At 40.8% G+C, this 16,565-nt stretch overlaps 1 protein-coding gene across 4 annotated transcripts in view; it reads right to left on the minus strand.

Moving 5' to 3' along the window:
- Window positions 1-16,565, minus strand: part of LOC132396921 (zinc finger protein ZFAT-like) — a 116,555-nt gene that overhangs the window by 37,764 nt on the left and 62,226 nt on the right. For all 4 annotated transcript variants that reach the window (XM_059975029.1, XM_059975043.1, XM_059975038.1 and 1 more), the window contains exons 7-9: window positions 16,020-16,252; window positions 3,966-4,053; window positions 45-194 (exon numbers count right to left, since the gene is read on the minus strand). In XM_059975029.1, coding sequence (XP_059831012.1) covers window positions 45-194; window positions 3,966-4,053; window positions 16,020-16,252 — 471 coding nt within the window. The remainder of the gene's footprint in view (window positions 1-44; window positions 195-3,965; window positions 4,054-16,019; window positions 16,253-16,565) is intronic.

The raw sequence follows: 16,565 nt of genomic DNA on the forward strand, positions 1-16,565 counted from the left end.
AACATACCAAATGAAGTTACAGTTATCTATGCACTTGTTCATACCTTCGTGGGCCCAAATATGGCGCTGCAGGTCAGTGCCATTCTTCCGAAAATAGCAGTCACAGTAAGGACATTTTACTGCTCGTTTTCCAATCAGTCCTTTAAGTTGTACCCGTTTTCCCAGAATTTCAGAGATGGTGCTCATGGGAACTTCTGCAGATAGACGTTGAAAAGGTTTAAATCAGAGTGACTTTATAACTTGTCCATTAATAGTTGATGTTAAAACTAAAGTGTGAGACCATGTAGAAAACTGGGAGATTCACTGGTTGAAGGATTACAGAATAATGATGATAAGTACACTCTCTTATTTACATTTCAAACAGCAGGAATCAAGAAAATCTATATCATCAGAGGAAATTATCAAACAGAGAGTTGGAGGCTGTATTTTACATTAATATATTACATGGAACGTGTTGGAAAATATATTTAAAATTAAGCACATCAGAAAGATCATGTGCACTCCTGAAAAATAAATTCGTCTTTGAATTGACAGCAAATAAATGAGCAATTTGTGCATTTTATTCAACGTTCTAATGGTGGTTTTAGTGCTTTTGCTTCAGTAACAAGTTTCTTTTCCTTTCAAGGATATTGGACTTTAAATTAAGGTATTATCAGAATTCTTGGATGGAGTCAACGTCGTAACACCAAGGATATAGAAATTCAAATGTTGAAGATTATTCTTGCACTTCAGTGCCAGGTATTCCCTTGGACTTGGTGATGGTGAAAGTGTAGATGGGATTATTAGCTGTGGGGAAGACGCAAGACACAGAGTGAAACATCAGGGGAAGATGGAGAGAGTTGTTGGGAAACATTGGCTACATCACTTGAATGAATGAAATACCATCACAATCACTTCTGTCAATAGCCAGCTGTGGAAAATCAACAGCCTTTAATTTATTTTACTATGATATCTAATCACACCCTTCCTTAGAGTATTGAAAACAACACCAATAACAGGCCCTCCACTTCATGTCTGTTTTAAAAAAGTCCGAGCTAATTATCTACCTTATATATATTTCAAAGCTATCCTGATATCTCTTGATTACATTTACATTCAAAAATATCTCTGTCTCAATGACTTACAGATTTCAGTGGCTTACAATTCCAAAAAATTCAAAACCAAGAAATGAAATTTATTTTTATCTCTATTGCATAAGGCTCAATTATTCTCTCTATCCTTAATTCTAAATGTTTTTCATAGAGAAACAGCATTTTGGCATCTGTCCTGCCAACTTTTCAAAGAATCTTGTATTCATTTTTTTTTGCCAAATCAGTTCCAATTCTTCAGAATTTACATTCTTCCAATCATAAAAATTAACATCATGATCATGGAAAGTATTGACCATTCTGGGAGCCATCTTTTTGCAAACATTGTGTTAGCTCCACCATTCATGGCTAATTCTACTGTAACTTTAATTTGATGTTCTTCCAAATTCCAGTAACATTTTTGCTCTCTCTTATTATTAAAGGTCTATCTATGTCTGCCTTAAAAATACAGAAACACTCTGCTTCCAAAAACCTTTCAGGATGAGTGCTCTGTAGATACACAACGTAATGAGACAGAGGAAAAAATCTGCACATTTCTGCATCAACTGGACAAATAGTTACTCTAGTTGTAGGTTATTCAACAAAAGAAACATCACCTTCATATCCCCTCAGAAAATTGTATATTCCAAAGTCACATTTAAAGGGAAAATTTCACCTCCTCTCTGTTGAACTAGGTGATACCTCATTTTAAAGCAGTGACCGCTAGCATTTTACTCCAGTGTAAAAAGTTAGTTTGCCAAACCTGTCTCACTGATTTAATAGGAACATAGGAATAGGAATGGATTTCGGAGTCCCTTGCATCTGTTCTAAAAATGAATCATATCTGAGCTGTAGTGTAATTTCACCTGCCCATGTTTGAATACTGCTATTTCACAAATATTTTTCAGTCTTGAGTATCAAGGTATCTGTCATTAATACATGATGTATACATTAATTCAAGAAACAAAGGACAAGTTTTGTATACAGTGCATTGACCATACCATCTGTTTATTTGGAAGTTCGACCCTTTACTCCTTGCTAACATATTTGGTCAAAAACCCTATACTCCTTTAAATGACTTCCACTGCTGTATGCCTAATTGCCATGGAAAACTTACCTGAATGACTACACAGCACTCAATGAAGCCAAAGATTGATTTGGTGGCTGAGGAAATATTCTCTTTATTATCAGTGTATTATATTAGCGACACATGTCACCCAAAAATGTACAGAGAGCATTTGCTAATGCCATTTTATGGGATCTCTGATACACATGACATCTTTCACATAAAAGGACAAAGGTAGAAGGCTCAAAGAAATGTACCACCATAAGTTGACTCCAAGTCACACCACACTGCTGTATTTTCTGACTAGGGTGTATCTTGTTGATTGCTGGGTTTAAACACTGGAACTGTATCATTATTGTGGGATTATCATCACTATTGCGAAATGTTAAATAGGTGATTCATCTTTGGAAGGCTATCTAGAAAAGACCAATAAACATAGGCTGCCAAGCAGATGCCAAATACTGCATTCACTTAGGGGAGGATTTCCCACCAGAAGAAGAGTTAATCAAGTACTTCACAAGAGTTGATCACTTTACCTTATTCATTCATCAAAAAATATATAAGCATGGGATGACTTTTTGGATGAATACTGTCCAAATCCACAAGTCCCTGGAACGCCAGTAGCATTATGTTCAGGTGGGAATTCTATAATGATGAAGCTTAGGTCTTCTCTCAATAATTTGAATTTACATTCCACTTTTTTCTTCTCAATACCTAGAGCAATTATTTACATCCACCAGAACACTTGAGTTCCTGAAAACAAATATGGTACCCCAACCAACTGTATCTGATTCCATAGGTTTATTCAAAATCAACAAAGTATATCACACAAAATGCTGGAGGTAGAAGAAATGCTGGAAAAGAGAAGAGCCTCAGCCTGAAATGTCGACTGAACTCTTTCCCATAGATGCTGCCAGGCCTGCTGAGTTCCTCTAGCACTTTTCGTGTTGGTTGGATTTTCAGCATCTGTATATTTTCTCTTGTCTGTCAACAAAGTATATGCCTTCATTACTTTCATTTATGGATTTAACATTGGAAATGATGAATAGAAGCTTCCACTCCATGAAAAAGCTTAGCTAATCATAGAGATATTGGGACATGAAGCATAGAAACTGGACATTTGACCTTTCCAAGTTGCTTCTGATCTTCAGGTGCTTTGTCTGTATGAGAGTACTTGCCTCCATGACCCGCTGAGATAATGTCTTCCAAGTGCACTTTCGGTGAAATAATTTCTTGCTAAGATCACTCCTTAAGTTCTTATAACCTTATCCTAGATCTAGGGCTGATTTTAGAGTCCTCTACTATGAAAAAAGCTTTCTACCATGTACCCTATCAATGCCATTCATAATTTTGAGATCTTCACCACCCTCTCATCAGACCCTGGAAAACTAAACCAGCTTATCCTGTTTCTCTAAACAATTTAAACATTCCAACTCAGAAAACATACATGTTCCATACATCCTCACCACTTCAATTATATCCTTCCCACAGTGCAGCAACTAGAACCTTACACAATAGTTGAGCAGTAGCTGAATCAACATTTTCTGTAGGTGTGTTATGACTGCCATGCCCTTCTATTCTAAGCCCCAGTCTGGGGATCTTTGTCAACATATGCAATACAATCATTTTGTATTTGATTTTTTTTAGCACTAAGTAGGGTAGGGTAGTAATAGGAATTTTGGCACTAAATACCTATTCTTCATGTACACATTGTGTTACGTAACTTTCATACTTGGCAAGTATTTAATAAAAGAAGTGCAAACTTACTTCAATTTTTGGAACAACCTTATCTTTTACTCAGTGACAAGACAGAAAAGGGTGTGATAACTCACCTGGGTGATACGTGGTGATGTGACATTTGATTAGTCGATCATCCGTAAAGGATTTCTCACAGACAGGACAATTGTATGTTTTCTTATCCTGAGTAGGTGCATTGCAAAATAGAAAGGGCAAGTTGTCAAAATAATCATGTTTTCTTTTGACTTATTTTTAACTGTATATTTGCTAGAGCATTTTAGCATTTACATCTTGCATTTTGTACACAATCTTGTATAAACTACAATTTGCCAGCATTTCACCTTTGAGTCTCAGTCCAGTCCTCACTCATTGCAATGTTGGACTCTTGCTTCCACTGTCCCTAAATGTCATTTGTGTGTGCCTTAGTTTTATCACATCATTAGTTTTATGGCTATAACACATCTCTCTGTTGTCAGAGCAGGAATAACTTGAAGATTGTAAGGTCTTCCTGTGGTTTGGAAATACGCAGGTAATCTTTCACTGAGGGAAAAAGTCTGCAAAAGCAGGTTTAATATTTTTCATCACGTAAATTTTGCCAAGTTATTATTTATTCTGGATCGTTAGACTAACTTTGCACACCAAATAAATGGGTGAAATTCATTTTCTAAGCAAGTATGCCCACAGTGGTGGTCTGCCAGATCGTGCTTTTCTGTATTATATATGTGAATTTCAAGATGTGGATATCTCTCACACAGCTGAACATGGTCACCCCTATTTGAAATATATGCCTTTCCTTCCTCAAGGGACCCGTAAAAGGCCTCCGGTGAAATAATGCATTTTGTGCATATATCAAGAGCATGAGCACAGCCAGAGAAAATGTGAATCCCCTCAGATACCAAAGGGATCATCTATTTATGGAGCCAGGAGATGTGAGTGAAGTCCTAACTGAATATTTCTCATCTGTATTCACCAAAGAGAAGGACGTGGAAGAGTGAGTTCAGGGAAGAGCATGTGGATAATCTGGACCAGATCAGCATTACTGATTTCATAGGGGTTAATATATCTTCTCTACAGAGGTCTGAATCAAGAGACATGTAATCAAGATGGTGTCTGTGAAAAGCAGCGATAATTTACAGGCAATATACAAAACATTGAAGTATACTCCTCTGAATTACTCTCATGGCAAGCTGCAGCCTGTAAACTCCCTTTAGTGTCATACTTGAACAAGTGATTGCACAATCTTCTGAAGGACTTGGCAGTCTTAACTCCCAAGAATGCAGGTACAGAACCTTTGAATAGATGAAGGTGCATCACCATGGCTGTAAGAGAGGGAGGAGGGGATGACTCCAAGTCAGACTAAAATGCTGGGGTATGAAACTTCCTCTACCTGGTATCTTGTTAATGCAAATGAGGGATTGCTACATTCTTTATTTCACAGAGACATGACTAACTCAAGATACACCAAATTTGGCAATCAGAGCTGGGAGCTTCTCAATACACAGGATAAATCAGACTGCTGATTCAGTGCAAGATAGGGTTAGTATTTCTTGATAAATTCTTTGTGGTGCCCGAATACAGCAGTCTTATCTTACTTTTGTTGACCTTGACCAAGGGAGTTCTCTCCTGTGATCCTGACCTAAGTTTTCATACCACCTAAGAGAAATGTTAAGCAAGCACTCAAGATACTGAGTGTCGTCATCAACCTATCCCGACACCTTTCAAATTATTGCCAGTAACTTCAATCATGTTTGTTTGAAGCAATCTCTGCCTATTATCATCAATGTATCACCTGCAGCACCAGGGGACCCAACACACTCAAGCGCTGCTATACTACCATAAGGAATGCACGCTGTTCGATCCCTAGACTGCATTTTGGCAAATCTGATCATTTGGATCATCCTTCTCCTACGTGCTGTATGCATGAAGAAAGATTGACTGAAGAAAGGAACATTACTCCTGAGAGTTCCTGGAGAGTTAGAGACTAGAGCAATGCTCCAGGAGTAAGGACAACAAAGGGGTGGTCGTGGGAGGCAGAGGAACGATTCTGGGATTGTTCCGAATTGGTGGATCAGAGGATCTGAACAAATACACCATGGTTGTCACAGACTTTATAAAAACAGTTGAGATGAGTGAGTCCCCAGAAAATAATTCAGAGTCTACCCCAATCAGAAACCCTAGATGAATCATGAGATCCACATCCTGCCAACTAAGCTTACAACCCTCTGCAGCTTCTTTCGGTACTGTGCAGTAGCACCCCCCCCCCCCCCCCGCCCCACCTCCACCTCCATATCAGACAGTGATGGAACCTGTCAGAAGACTCTCCATGGTACATCTGTACAAGTTTTTCAGTGTATTTGTTGACATACCAAATCTCTTCAAACTTCTAATGAAGTATAGACTCTGTCTTGCCTTCTTTATAACTACATCGATATGTTGGGACCAGGTTAGGTCCTCAGAAATCTTGACACCCAGGAACTTGAAACTGCTCACTCTCCCCATTTCTGATCACTCTGTGAGGATCGGTATGTGTTTCTTCGTCTTACCCTTCCTGTATCAGCTCTTTCGTCTTACTGACATTGGGTGCAAAGTTGTTGTTGTCAGACCACTCCACTAGTTGCCATATCTTGCTCCTGTATTGCCTCTCATTTCCATCTGAGATTCTACCAACAATGGCTGCATCATCAGCAAATTTATAGATGATATTTGTGCTCTGCCTAGCCACACAGTCATGGGTATAGAGAGAGTAGAGCAGTGGGCTAAGCAGATACCCTTGAGGTGCACCAGTGTTGACTGTCGGCATGGAGGAGATCACCAATCCGTACAGATTGTGGTTGTCTAGTTAGGAAGTCGAGGATCCATTTGCAGAGGGAGGTACAGAGGCCCAGGTTCTGTAACTTCTTTTAGGATTGTGGTTCTCACTAACTTAACTGATTTTTCTTTGAGAAGGTGGTAACTAAGAAAATTGCAGGTGTTGTCAAATAGACTGAAAGGGACTTATCCCACATGGTATAAGAACACAAGAAATAGGAGCAGGAGTCAGACATCTAGCCTATCAAGCCTGCTTAACATTCAAAAAGACATGGCTAATCTAGATGCGACACAGCTCTAATTCCCTGCCTGTTCCCCCATAATCCTTAATTCCCCTGCTTTGAACGGTCTCTTAACTATATTTAATGATGTAGCCCCTAATACTCTCCAGTATGCCCAAGAATGACAAGGAAGTTCTTGGTGCCGTGGATAGCCAGGAAGGTTGCCTTAAGTCAGGGACAGCAAAGCTTTTTGATAGTGTGTGCCTAAACTGTCAGTAACATTTTCAACTAATTCTCTCACTTGCCATGTTATTTCTGAGTAAAGATTATCATTAGTGAATTAGTAACAATAATAATGGACTTTTTTTTTAAAGAAAGAGGATGAATCCCGCTGCTATTTATGTGTAATCGTTTTACCGTTAATAAAAGTAAAACAGATTAAAATAAATGAAGCATTTGAGAAAACCCATTCAAAAATTAATATAATTTAAAAAATACAATTGAGAAGCTATCATTTCAAAATAGCATTGTTATTGTAATGGTTTAACATCTAAATGGCCATTCTTGTGAGTCTGCCAGTGTTTAGTGTGGCTTTAGCTCATTAGGCTTAGCTGGGATCAGGCTTGGGCAACATTAAGTATTTGGTAGGTCTCTCTTTCTGTTCAGATTTGTTAATTCCTCACCTCTAAGAGCATAGAAGTTTAGTGAGGATGACTCCAGGAACAGTGTCTTGTACTGTTTGCGGGATGTGTGAAATCCGGGAGTCTGGGGGTCTCCCAGATAAAAACACCTGCATCAGGAGCACTGAGCTGCAGCTTACAGAACTGGAGCTGCAACTCAATGACCTTCACCACATACAGGAGAATGAGGAGGCGATAGACAGGAGCTGCAGGAAGGTTGTCACTTCTCGATTACAGGACAGGTCACTTGGTGACTGTCAGGAAAATCAAGGGAAATCCACAGCCAGTGCAGAAAACACCTGTGGCCCTTCCCTCAATAATAAGTATACAACTTTAGATACTGTTGAGCTAGATGACCTACCGGTGAAGCCACAGTGACCAAGTCTCTGCCACTGATTCTGGTACTGTGGCTCGGAAGACCAGAGAGCTGAAGAGAACTGCAGTGTTAATAGGAGATTCCATTGTCAGAGGAACAGAGACGAGGCTCTGAGGGTGTGACAGTGGCACCAGGATGATACGTTACCTCCCTGGTGCTAGGATCAGGAATCTCAGATTGGGTCCAAGGCATTTTCAAGGGAGGGCGGTGTGCAGCCTGATGTCTTGGTGCATATTGGCACCAGTGGCATAGGCAGACAAGGTGAGGAGGTCCTAAAGAAAGATTTTAGGGAGCTTGGTAGAAAGCTGAGAAACAGGACCTCCGGGGTGGTAATCTCTAGACTGCAGCCTGTGTCACATGTCAATGAGGGTAGGAATAGGATGATTTGGCAGGTGAATGTGTGGCTAAGTAACTTGTGCAGGGGGCAGGGATTCAGATTTTTGGATCACTGGGATCCCCTCTGGGGAAGGTACAACCTGTGCAAAAGGGATATGTTACAGCTGAATCACAGGGGGGTCTAATATCCTAGACCAGATAGTGTATACCCCAGGGTTTTGAAGGAGTTGGCTGAAGATATTGCGGAGGCATTAGTAATGATCTTTTAAGAATCACTAGTTTCTGGACTGGTTCCCAAAGAATGGAAAATTGTAGATGCCACTCCACTCAAGAAGGAAGAGAGGCAGAAGAAGGATAACTAGTCTCACTTAGTTTCATCTCAGTGATTGGGAAGATGTTGAGTCGATTATTAAGGATGCGGTCTCCAGGCACTTAGAGGCACATAACAAAATAGGCTATAGTCGCATGGTTTCCTCAATGGAAAATCTTACATGACAAATCCGTTGGAATTCTTTGAAGAAATAACAAGTGTCTATTCAATACGTATATTGAATAGATTAAAAATCATACAAAAAACAGAAATACTATATATTAAAAAAATGAGGTAGTGTCCAAGGATTCAATGTCCATTTAGGAATCGGATGGCAGAGGGGAAGAAACTGTTCCTGAATCGCTGAGCGTGTGCCTTTGGGCTTCTGTACCTCCCACCTGATGGTAAACAAGAGAAAAGTGCATGCCCTGGGTGCTGGAGGTCCTTAATAATGGGCGCTGCCTTTCTGAGACACTGCTCCCTAAAGATGTCCTGGGTACTTGGTAGGCTAGTACTCAAGATGGAGCTAATTAAATTTACAACCCTCTGCAGCTTCTTTATGTATGCTTATGTACCATATCAATCTGATTCTATGTGAAAAGTGAATAAAAACATCAGTCTTCCTTCAAAAGCAGTGCACAAGAACAATCAGTACATTGTTAATATTGTGCTGCATCAGTTAATTCATGAAAATGTTGCAGTCTAAATAGACCCGAGTGTTTCAAAATACTTTTAGGCATGTGATTGAATGGATTGATGTAAATCAGAAAATAAGGCTTCACTTTATAACAGGCTGGATGATATTTAAACACTACAACATTTATTCTCCAATTTTTGACCTTGCTCAAAAATAATAAGGCCTCATTTGTTCCTTAATCATAATTAAGTTTATTTGAAATGTAGATTGAAAGGGTTCAGACATGCACTGGAGATAACTCTCTCATAATCATTGACTATAAATGATGCCTGCACAAGTGCATATGTGTATGTGTGTTTGTGCATAATGCAGCCTTCCTAAAGTGACTGTGTTGGTTCTTGTATTAGGTTCACTGTATATTTGTAACATTCATTTCAGAAGAGTAACACTATTTGATTTCTACTGGAGTTAACATCCACTTCTACAAGCAAAGGATACCTTGTTTCTGATATAGGTACAACCAAATCTTGCTGCAATGACAAAATGTCACTATATTGCATCCAATTAGTAGTGGGTACCTGACAGTGCTTTGCACTCGAAATGCTCAGCAAGTGATACTTTCATAACCATCTCAGGGGAGTGGGCTATGACTATCCATCTTCAGTTTATTATGAGATCAGAAACTGAATGCTTTCCAGTGCTCAACTTCATTCATAACTCTTTAATCAGGGAATCTGTCCATGCTACAAATTCTAGACACCAACAAAGCCTGTGCTGAGAAGCAGCAAGTAACATTGCACTACGTAGGACCATCACAGATAAGAGAATCTAACCATCTACCTGTGACATTTTACAGCAGAGTCCTCCACTATTAACTGCCAATGGGGGCTGGGGTCTGTGAGAGTACAAGAGCAGCTATCCTGTGAGAGCACTGTGCCAAAACAAAAGATGTCTCACGACACAAGTTTGGAGCACAATAGAATACTCTTTACTTCTCTGATACTTCAGCTCTGATAAGATCCAAGAGCCACCTACAGTAAAGCAGTCCAATGACTGGCACAACGTACATCAGCGTCAGTGTGTGTCAAGAGGAGGTGGAGACTGAGCAAGATGAAATGAACACTTTGGCTCTAAGCAAAGGAATATCTGGTTAAAATACAAAGAAACAGAAACAGGAGCAGCCATCTGCCCCCTCAAGCCTGCTGTATTATTCTGTTACTATTACTGCTCCCAGTTACTACTGATGGTGAGGATGTGGATGTGGTGAGGACCTACAAGTACCAGGGGATGCACCTGGATGACAGACTTGAGTGGAGCACCAACACAGAGGCTGTTTACAAGGAGGGCGAGAATCACCTCTATTTGTGAGGAGACTGAGGTCCTTTGGAGTACGCAGGCCTGTCCTTTACATGTTCTACCAGTTTGTTGTCACCATGTCAGGAACGGGGGCCGGATGGACCCAAACACAGGATGCAGACACTGAAGTACCGGGGGGAGTACAGGATGGGGATGCCATGGCATGTAAGGGTTAATGCAGGCAGGGTTGGATCCAAGAGTTCAAATGAGGCAGGCAGGCAGGAGGATCCCAGAGTTCGGGGCAGGCAGGCAGGCAGATCCTAGAGTTTGGGGCAGGCAGATTCCACAGTTCGGGGCAGGCAGGCAGGCAGGCAGATTCCTCATGGTAGACCACAGGGATCCCGGGCAGGGCCACCTCCCAGGCGGAAAACACAGAGGCCTGGGCCAGTCGCGGATACCTGGGCAGGCGGGGGCACAATCCATGGGAAACGAGGGGAGGAATGGGTAGGAGTCCCTAGGGCAGGGATCCCAGGCAGGGCCGCCTCCCAGGCGGAAAACACAGAGGCCTGGGCCAGTCATGGACACCTGGGCAGGCGCGGGGCACAACCCATGGGAAACGAGGGGAGGAATGGGTAGGAGTCCCTAGGGCGGGCCACATGGATCCCAGGCAGGGCCGCCTCCTATTGGAGTATAAAGTTGCATTGTTTGCTGTGCAACCAAAACTATGTAGTCAGCTTCGTGTTTGCTATTTGCTATGTATGTATCCAATTTAGTAGGAGAATGGAATCTCTGTATTGTCTCTTTACTATTGAACACATCAATGCCTTGAGAATGTAGCTAATTTATACTTACTATGTATCCAACTTATCAGCCAGAATGAAATCTCTGTATTGTCTCTGTACTATTGAACACATCAGTAACTTAAGAATGTAGCCAAATAAGAAGATAATGGTGTGTTAATGAGAAGCTAGCTAAGAGATAACTGTGGCCTGGGATGAGGTAACATGTGGCCCAAAAAGTAGATTAGAGCATGATTAAGTTAATGGGTAGAAACAATAGTGGGAAGTCGGGAGCTGATGTACTGGTGATACGCAACTGGATATGCTAATGCAACTAAACCAGGAGGTTGCTATAAAAAATGCTATGTACAAGGATCGGTGGGCAATCAGCAACTAGCTCAATGACTGTCTCAGCTTTGATTTGCACATTAAAGTTTAACACTTCTTGAAGAATCTTCTGCATCTCCTGGTCATTTGCGGGGCACAAGAAATCACAACACTCCCAGGTGGAAAACACGGAGGCCTGGGCCAGTCGCGAACACCTGGGCAGGTGCAGGGCACAACCCTTAGAGAGCAATAGGTGGAAGGGGCAGAACCCCCGCCAGGCAGCGGCAGTCTGGCAGGATCTGCCCGACGGAGGCAAAGGGTAGGAAGCTGGGTCCAGAGTAAGCAGCAAAACTACAGTGATCCACCAGGTCCATTGGTAAATTGGGAAAGGCAACCGGCAGTGTGGCAGCGCAAGCAAGGAGAATAAGGCAGAACAGCAGGACCAGCGTGCAGGGGAACAAGACCAACCAGATAGAGCATATACAGAACAGTCCAGCAACCAGGGCAGAGCAGGATTCTGAGCAGGGCAGCAACCAGGGCAAAACAGGATACAGAAAAAAAAACAACCACCCACCTGGTCTCCGTCCCACAGCCCCTTATAAACACCTGCAGCCGAATTGGCCACAGGTGTGCCTCCTTGATCCAGGCTGATCTTAACAGGCTCAAAGGGGCTGGGAGGGACAGCTACAAGACCTGGAGTCCGGAGCCCTCGGACCGGACCGGACCCTGACACGCCAGTACAATCTTCTATGCAGTGGTGTGTTGGGGCAATGGCATGAACATGGGTGATGTCAACAGGCTCAATAAACTGATCAGAAAGACTGGCTCTGTTATAGGAGTCAAACTGGACATACTGGAGACTGTGGTAGCACAAAGGACCCTATGGAAATTCTGGCAATTCCAGACAATGTTTCTTACCCTCTGCATGTCATCTTGGCGGAACAGAGGAACACTTTCAGTAATAGACTAAGGCAACTGTGCTGCTCCATAAAGCGCTACATGAGGTCATTCTTATCCTTGGCCATTAGGCTCTATAATGGATGACTCCCTCCTGTTAGACTGTTAGAGCTAACTTTTTTTTATTCTTTCTTACTTCTCTTCTAATATTTGGATATCTGTTTACTCATAATGCAATTGTGACACTATAATTTCCTTTGAGATCAATTATCTATTTATCTATGTAATTATTGTTGACCTATCCTAGGCCTCAATTTTTCATACCTATTCCACAGAGATCCCACTTAACCAATATTTCAAAATACGAATGATCTCCTCTTTAAGTGCCATCAGTAATCTAGCCTCCACAGCCCTCTGGGTTAGGGAGTTACAGAGATTCGGGATGAGATCAAAACTTACGCAAAATTAGAAAGATAAACTGATCCAAACTAGTTCAAGTGTAACTGCTACAGATTCAGGTATTATTCAGGGAACTGGAAAATTACAAATGTTGTAACCATATTCATAACATATCTTTATTCCCAGTAAATATATTAGCATGTAGCTTAACCTTGGTTTGGGGAAAATTTCCAGGAGCAGTGCACTGATTACGGAAAAAACAGCATGGACCTCCTGAAGACAAATTGCATCCTTCTCATTTCATTGAGTATTTTGAAGTAGGAGCAAACGGGGTAAATAAGGACAGGTTATGAAAATGAGTGAAAATGTATGAGGTACATAATACAAAAGGAAGGTAGATATGAGGAATCATTATAAAACTCTGCCTTTGCCAGATATGGAGTTCTGTGTCCAGCTCTGGACAGCATACTTTAGGAACGATGTAAAGGCTTTAGAAGGGTGCAGAAGAAATTTACCAATATAATTCTGGGTCTTAAATGATAGTATGGCCTACACCTACAATATTTTGACAGTTAAGTATCTCCTAAGCATCCAAAACAGCAACTCATAAAAGTGAAAGTTCAGTCATTTAGAAAAGCAGGCATAGCACCTGATCATATAATCTTTTCATCCATATGGCATGTTATCCTGACTAGCAATTACAACCAACAGCAATTGTAGAGACATCATGTTAGTAACTCTCTAATGCCATCCATCCACCTTTTTGGATTACAGTTCTTGAAAGTAATCTTTTACCGTTTTTATCAACTTTCCAAGCATAATATTTTTTAATCCAATATTTTTGCTAAAGCACAAAAGCCAGAAGGAAACAAGTAGGCTTATTTTAGGCTGTGGCTGAATGATTGGCTCTCTTTCTATGGGCATTTGAACTATTTTCTCAGCAACACATTTTAAACTTACCTTTACCTGACCATTTCCACACCTGTACTGGTCAAATCAACAATTTCACTAGTTTTACTTTAGCAATGACAACGGTTGCTTTACTTTGATGAACCTGGACATTGGTTTTCTCCCCAAAATTAATCTTTTCATTTTTATCACCCATTTTTCCCATTTCTGCCCACAGGAGCCAGCATCTATCTGCCATAGATCCCCAGCTACCAGCCACAAGGTTCACAAAAATTATTCCTGGATTGAATGGCTTGTCATTTGATGGCTCTGGCCTCTTCCACTAGAATTCAGAATAATGATGGGGGAGCAGACGTGATGGGCCAAATGGTCATGCACATCTTACTATCTTTTCTTTCAGTTAGTCCTGACAAAGGGTCTCGGCCCAAAATGTTGACTGTGCTTTTTCCTATAGATGCTGCCTGGCTTGCTGCATTCCACCAGCATTTTGTGTGTGTTGCTTGAATTTCCAGCATCTGCAGATTTCCTCGTGAATGATGGGGGACCTCATTGAAACCTATCGAATGGTGAAAGGCCTTGATAGAGTGGATGCAGGGAGGATGTTTTCTTTGGTGCGAAAGTCTAAGACCAGAGGACACAGCCTCAGAATAGAGGGGCATCCTTTCAGAACAGAGATCAGGAGGAACTTCTTTAGGCAGAGAGTGGTGGATCTTTGTCAGAGGCAGCACCAAGTCTTTATGTATATTTAAGACAAAGGTTGATCGATTCTTGATTGGTCAGGCCATAAAAAGATACGGGGAGAAGGCAGGAGATTGGGGCTAAAAGGAAAATTGGATCAGCCATGACGAAATGGCAGAGCAGACGTGATGGGCCAAATGGCCTATATCTTATGGTCTTATAACAATAAAATATCTGACATATTTTCTTTGTATGCATGGAAACACTAACCCTCTACACACTTTTTAAAAGAATGATCTGATTGCTAATAACTGCAAAGCATAGTTTGCCATCATTGTCACCAAGACAGAATGAGTCTGAATTCACAGTGTAGGCAGTTTTTTGGTCACTTTGATGTTGAGATAGAGTGAAACAGACACAACAAGTGCAGGATTTAGCTATGAGCAAGACTGACACTTGCTCTTGGGGAGCTCAGATCATTCAACAATAAGAATGTTCATCCCATCTGACACTTCAGACAATACTTAATACACCACCAAGTTGTCAATTATCCTATTCCAACTGTAAAATGGAGTTACAGGAAGGACAGCTGGTGATGTAATAATAATTGTATTCTGGACAGCTGAATACAATTTTTACATTTCAAAGAAATACACAGCCAATTAATTACTTTTTAAATCTCTGTTGTTAGCTAGCTAGGGCTCACAAACAAATTGGTGCTTTTATGGCCATTAAAGTTCAGACAATGCAAAAGGGTTATTTGAAGGATAAATGACATTTAAGAGAAATTTTCTTAAATCCAGAAGCTTAAACTAGTGAACTGGAGATATTACCAAACCTTACCAAGGAATTTAATTGACTTACTTTCAGTTAATTAAATAAATCTATAGTAAAATAAAAACTCACATTAAAAACTATAATCATGAAAGTTTTGGTAAAAAAGCACTAAGTTTGGAAACATTTAGGTAAATAAAATCTATAGCTCTTAACCACAAGAGATTCTGCAGAGATGCTGGAAATCTTGAGCACACAGACAAAATGCTGGAGGAACACTGCAAATCAGGCAGCATCTATGGAGGGGATTAAACAGACAATGTTTCAGGCTGAGAGCCCTTGAGTGTGTTGCACAGTAGTTCCTAAGCTGTATGGACAAATTACAATGCCAGAGAAAAGTGATCGATTCTTAGCTGTGCTCTCAGTAAGTATATAAAGTCGTTTGTTTCAAGGACACTTACAGATAGACAATGTAAACATGCTTTGAGAAAATACATTAAAAATATTCTCCATTGTGAGACATAATTTAAATAGGTTTGAGAAAATTAGTTCTATTTTGATGATTGATTTAAGCTTTTTTTAAAAAAGATCAGATAGCTTGGGCAAAAAGTAAAAGCCTGACTGCTTGGAGCAAAACTCTGTGGACAGCATCATTTTAGAAGCAATGCCTCTTGACACATCATCCTTTGGCATGGATTATCATGTTTGGGAGAGAAACTTACCAGCTCACCGTGGTTCTTCTGGTGTGCCTGCAGTTTGTACTTGTCCGCAGTGGTGTAGCGGCATCCCTCGGCCGGGCACCTCAGCTGAATGTTGCTGTGCTTCTGCACAACATGGCGCTTGAGACAGTTCTTGGTGATGGAGGAGTAACTGCACTGAGAACAGTAGTAAAGATGCTCCCTCGTGTGCGTCCGAATATGCATGTCATAGTGGACCTGGTACCAGTATAACTTTCCTTTAAAGAAGGGACAGGGCAGAAAGATAAACAGAGGAGGCACAGTAGATGAGGAGTAGGGTAGGGAGGGTGAGGGGTTTGGGTAGGGAGGGGGAAGACAGTTCTGTTAAATAAATAAGCAGGTCTAGAAATGCTGGTCCATTTTAGCTGGGAAATCTATATGGAAAATTCAGGGTGAAGCTTATAGTTCCTTTTGCATAAGTTTCACTTTAAAGCGCTCATATGTATCAGTTCATAACTCTGCTCTACTTTAAATAATAGCCACCAAATTATAGTAATATACTTAAAAGCTTTGTGCAAAAAGGTTTACATC

This window comes from Hypanus sabinus, chromosome 1 (assembly GCF_030144855.1).
Source record: "Hypanus sabinus isolate sHypSab1 chromosome 1, sHypSab1.hap1, whole genome shotgun sequence".
NCBI lineage: Eukaryota > Metazoa > Chordata > Chondrichthyes > Myliobatiformes > Dasyatidae > Hypanus > Hypanus sabinus.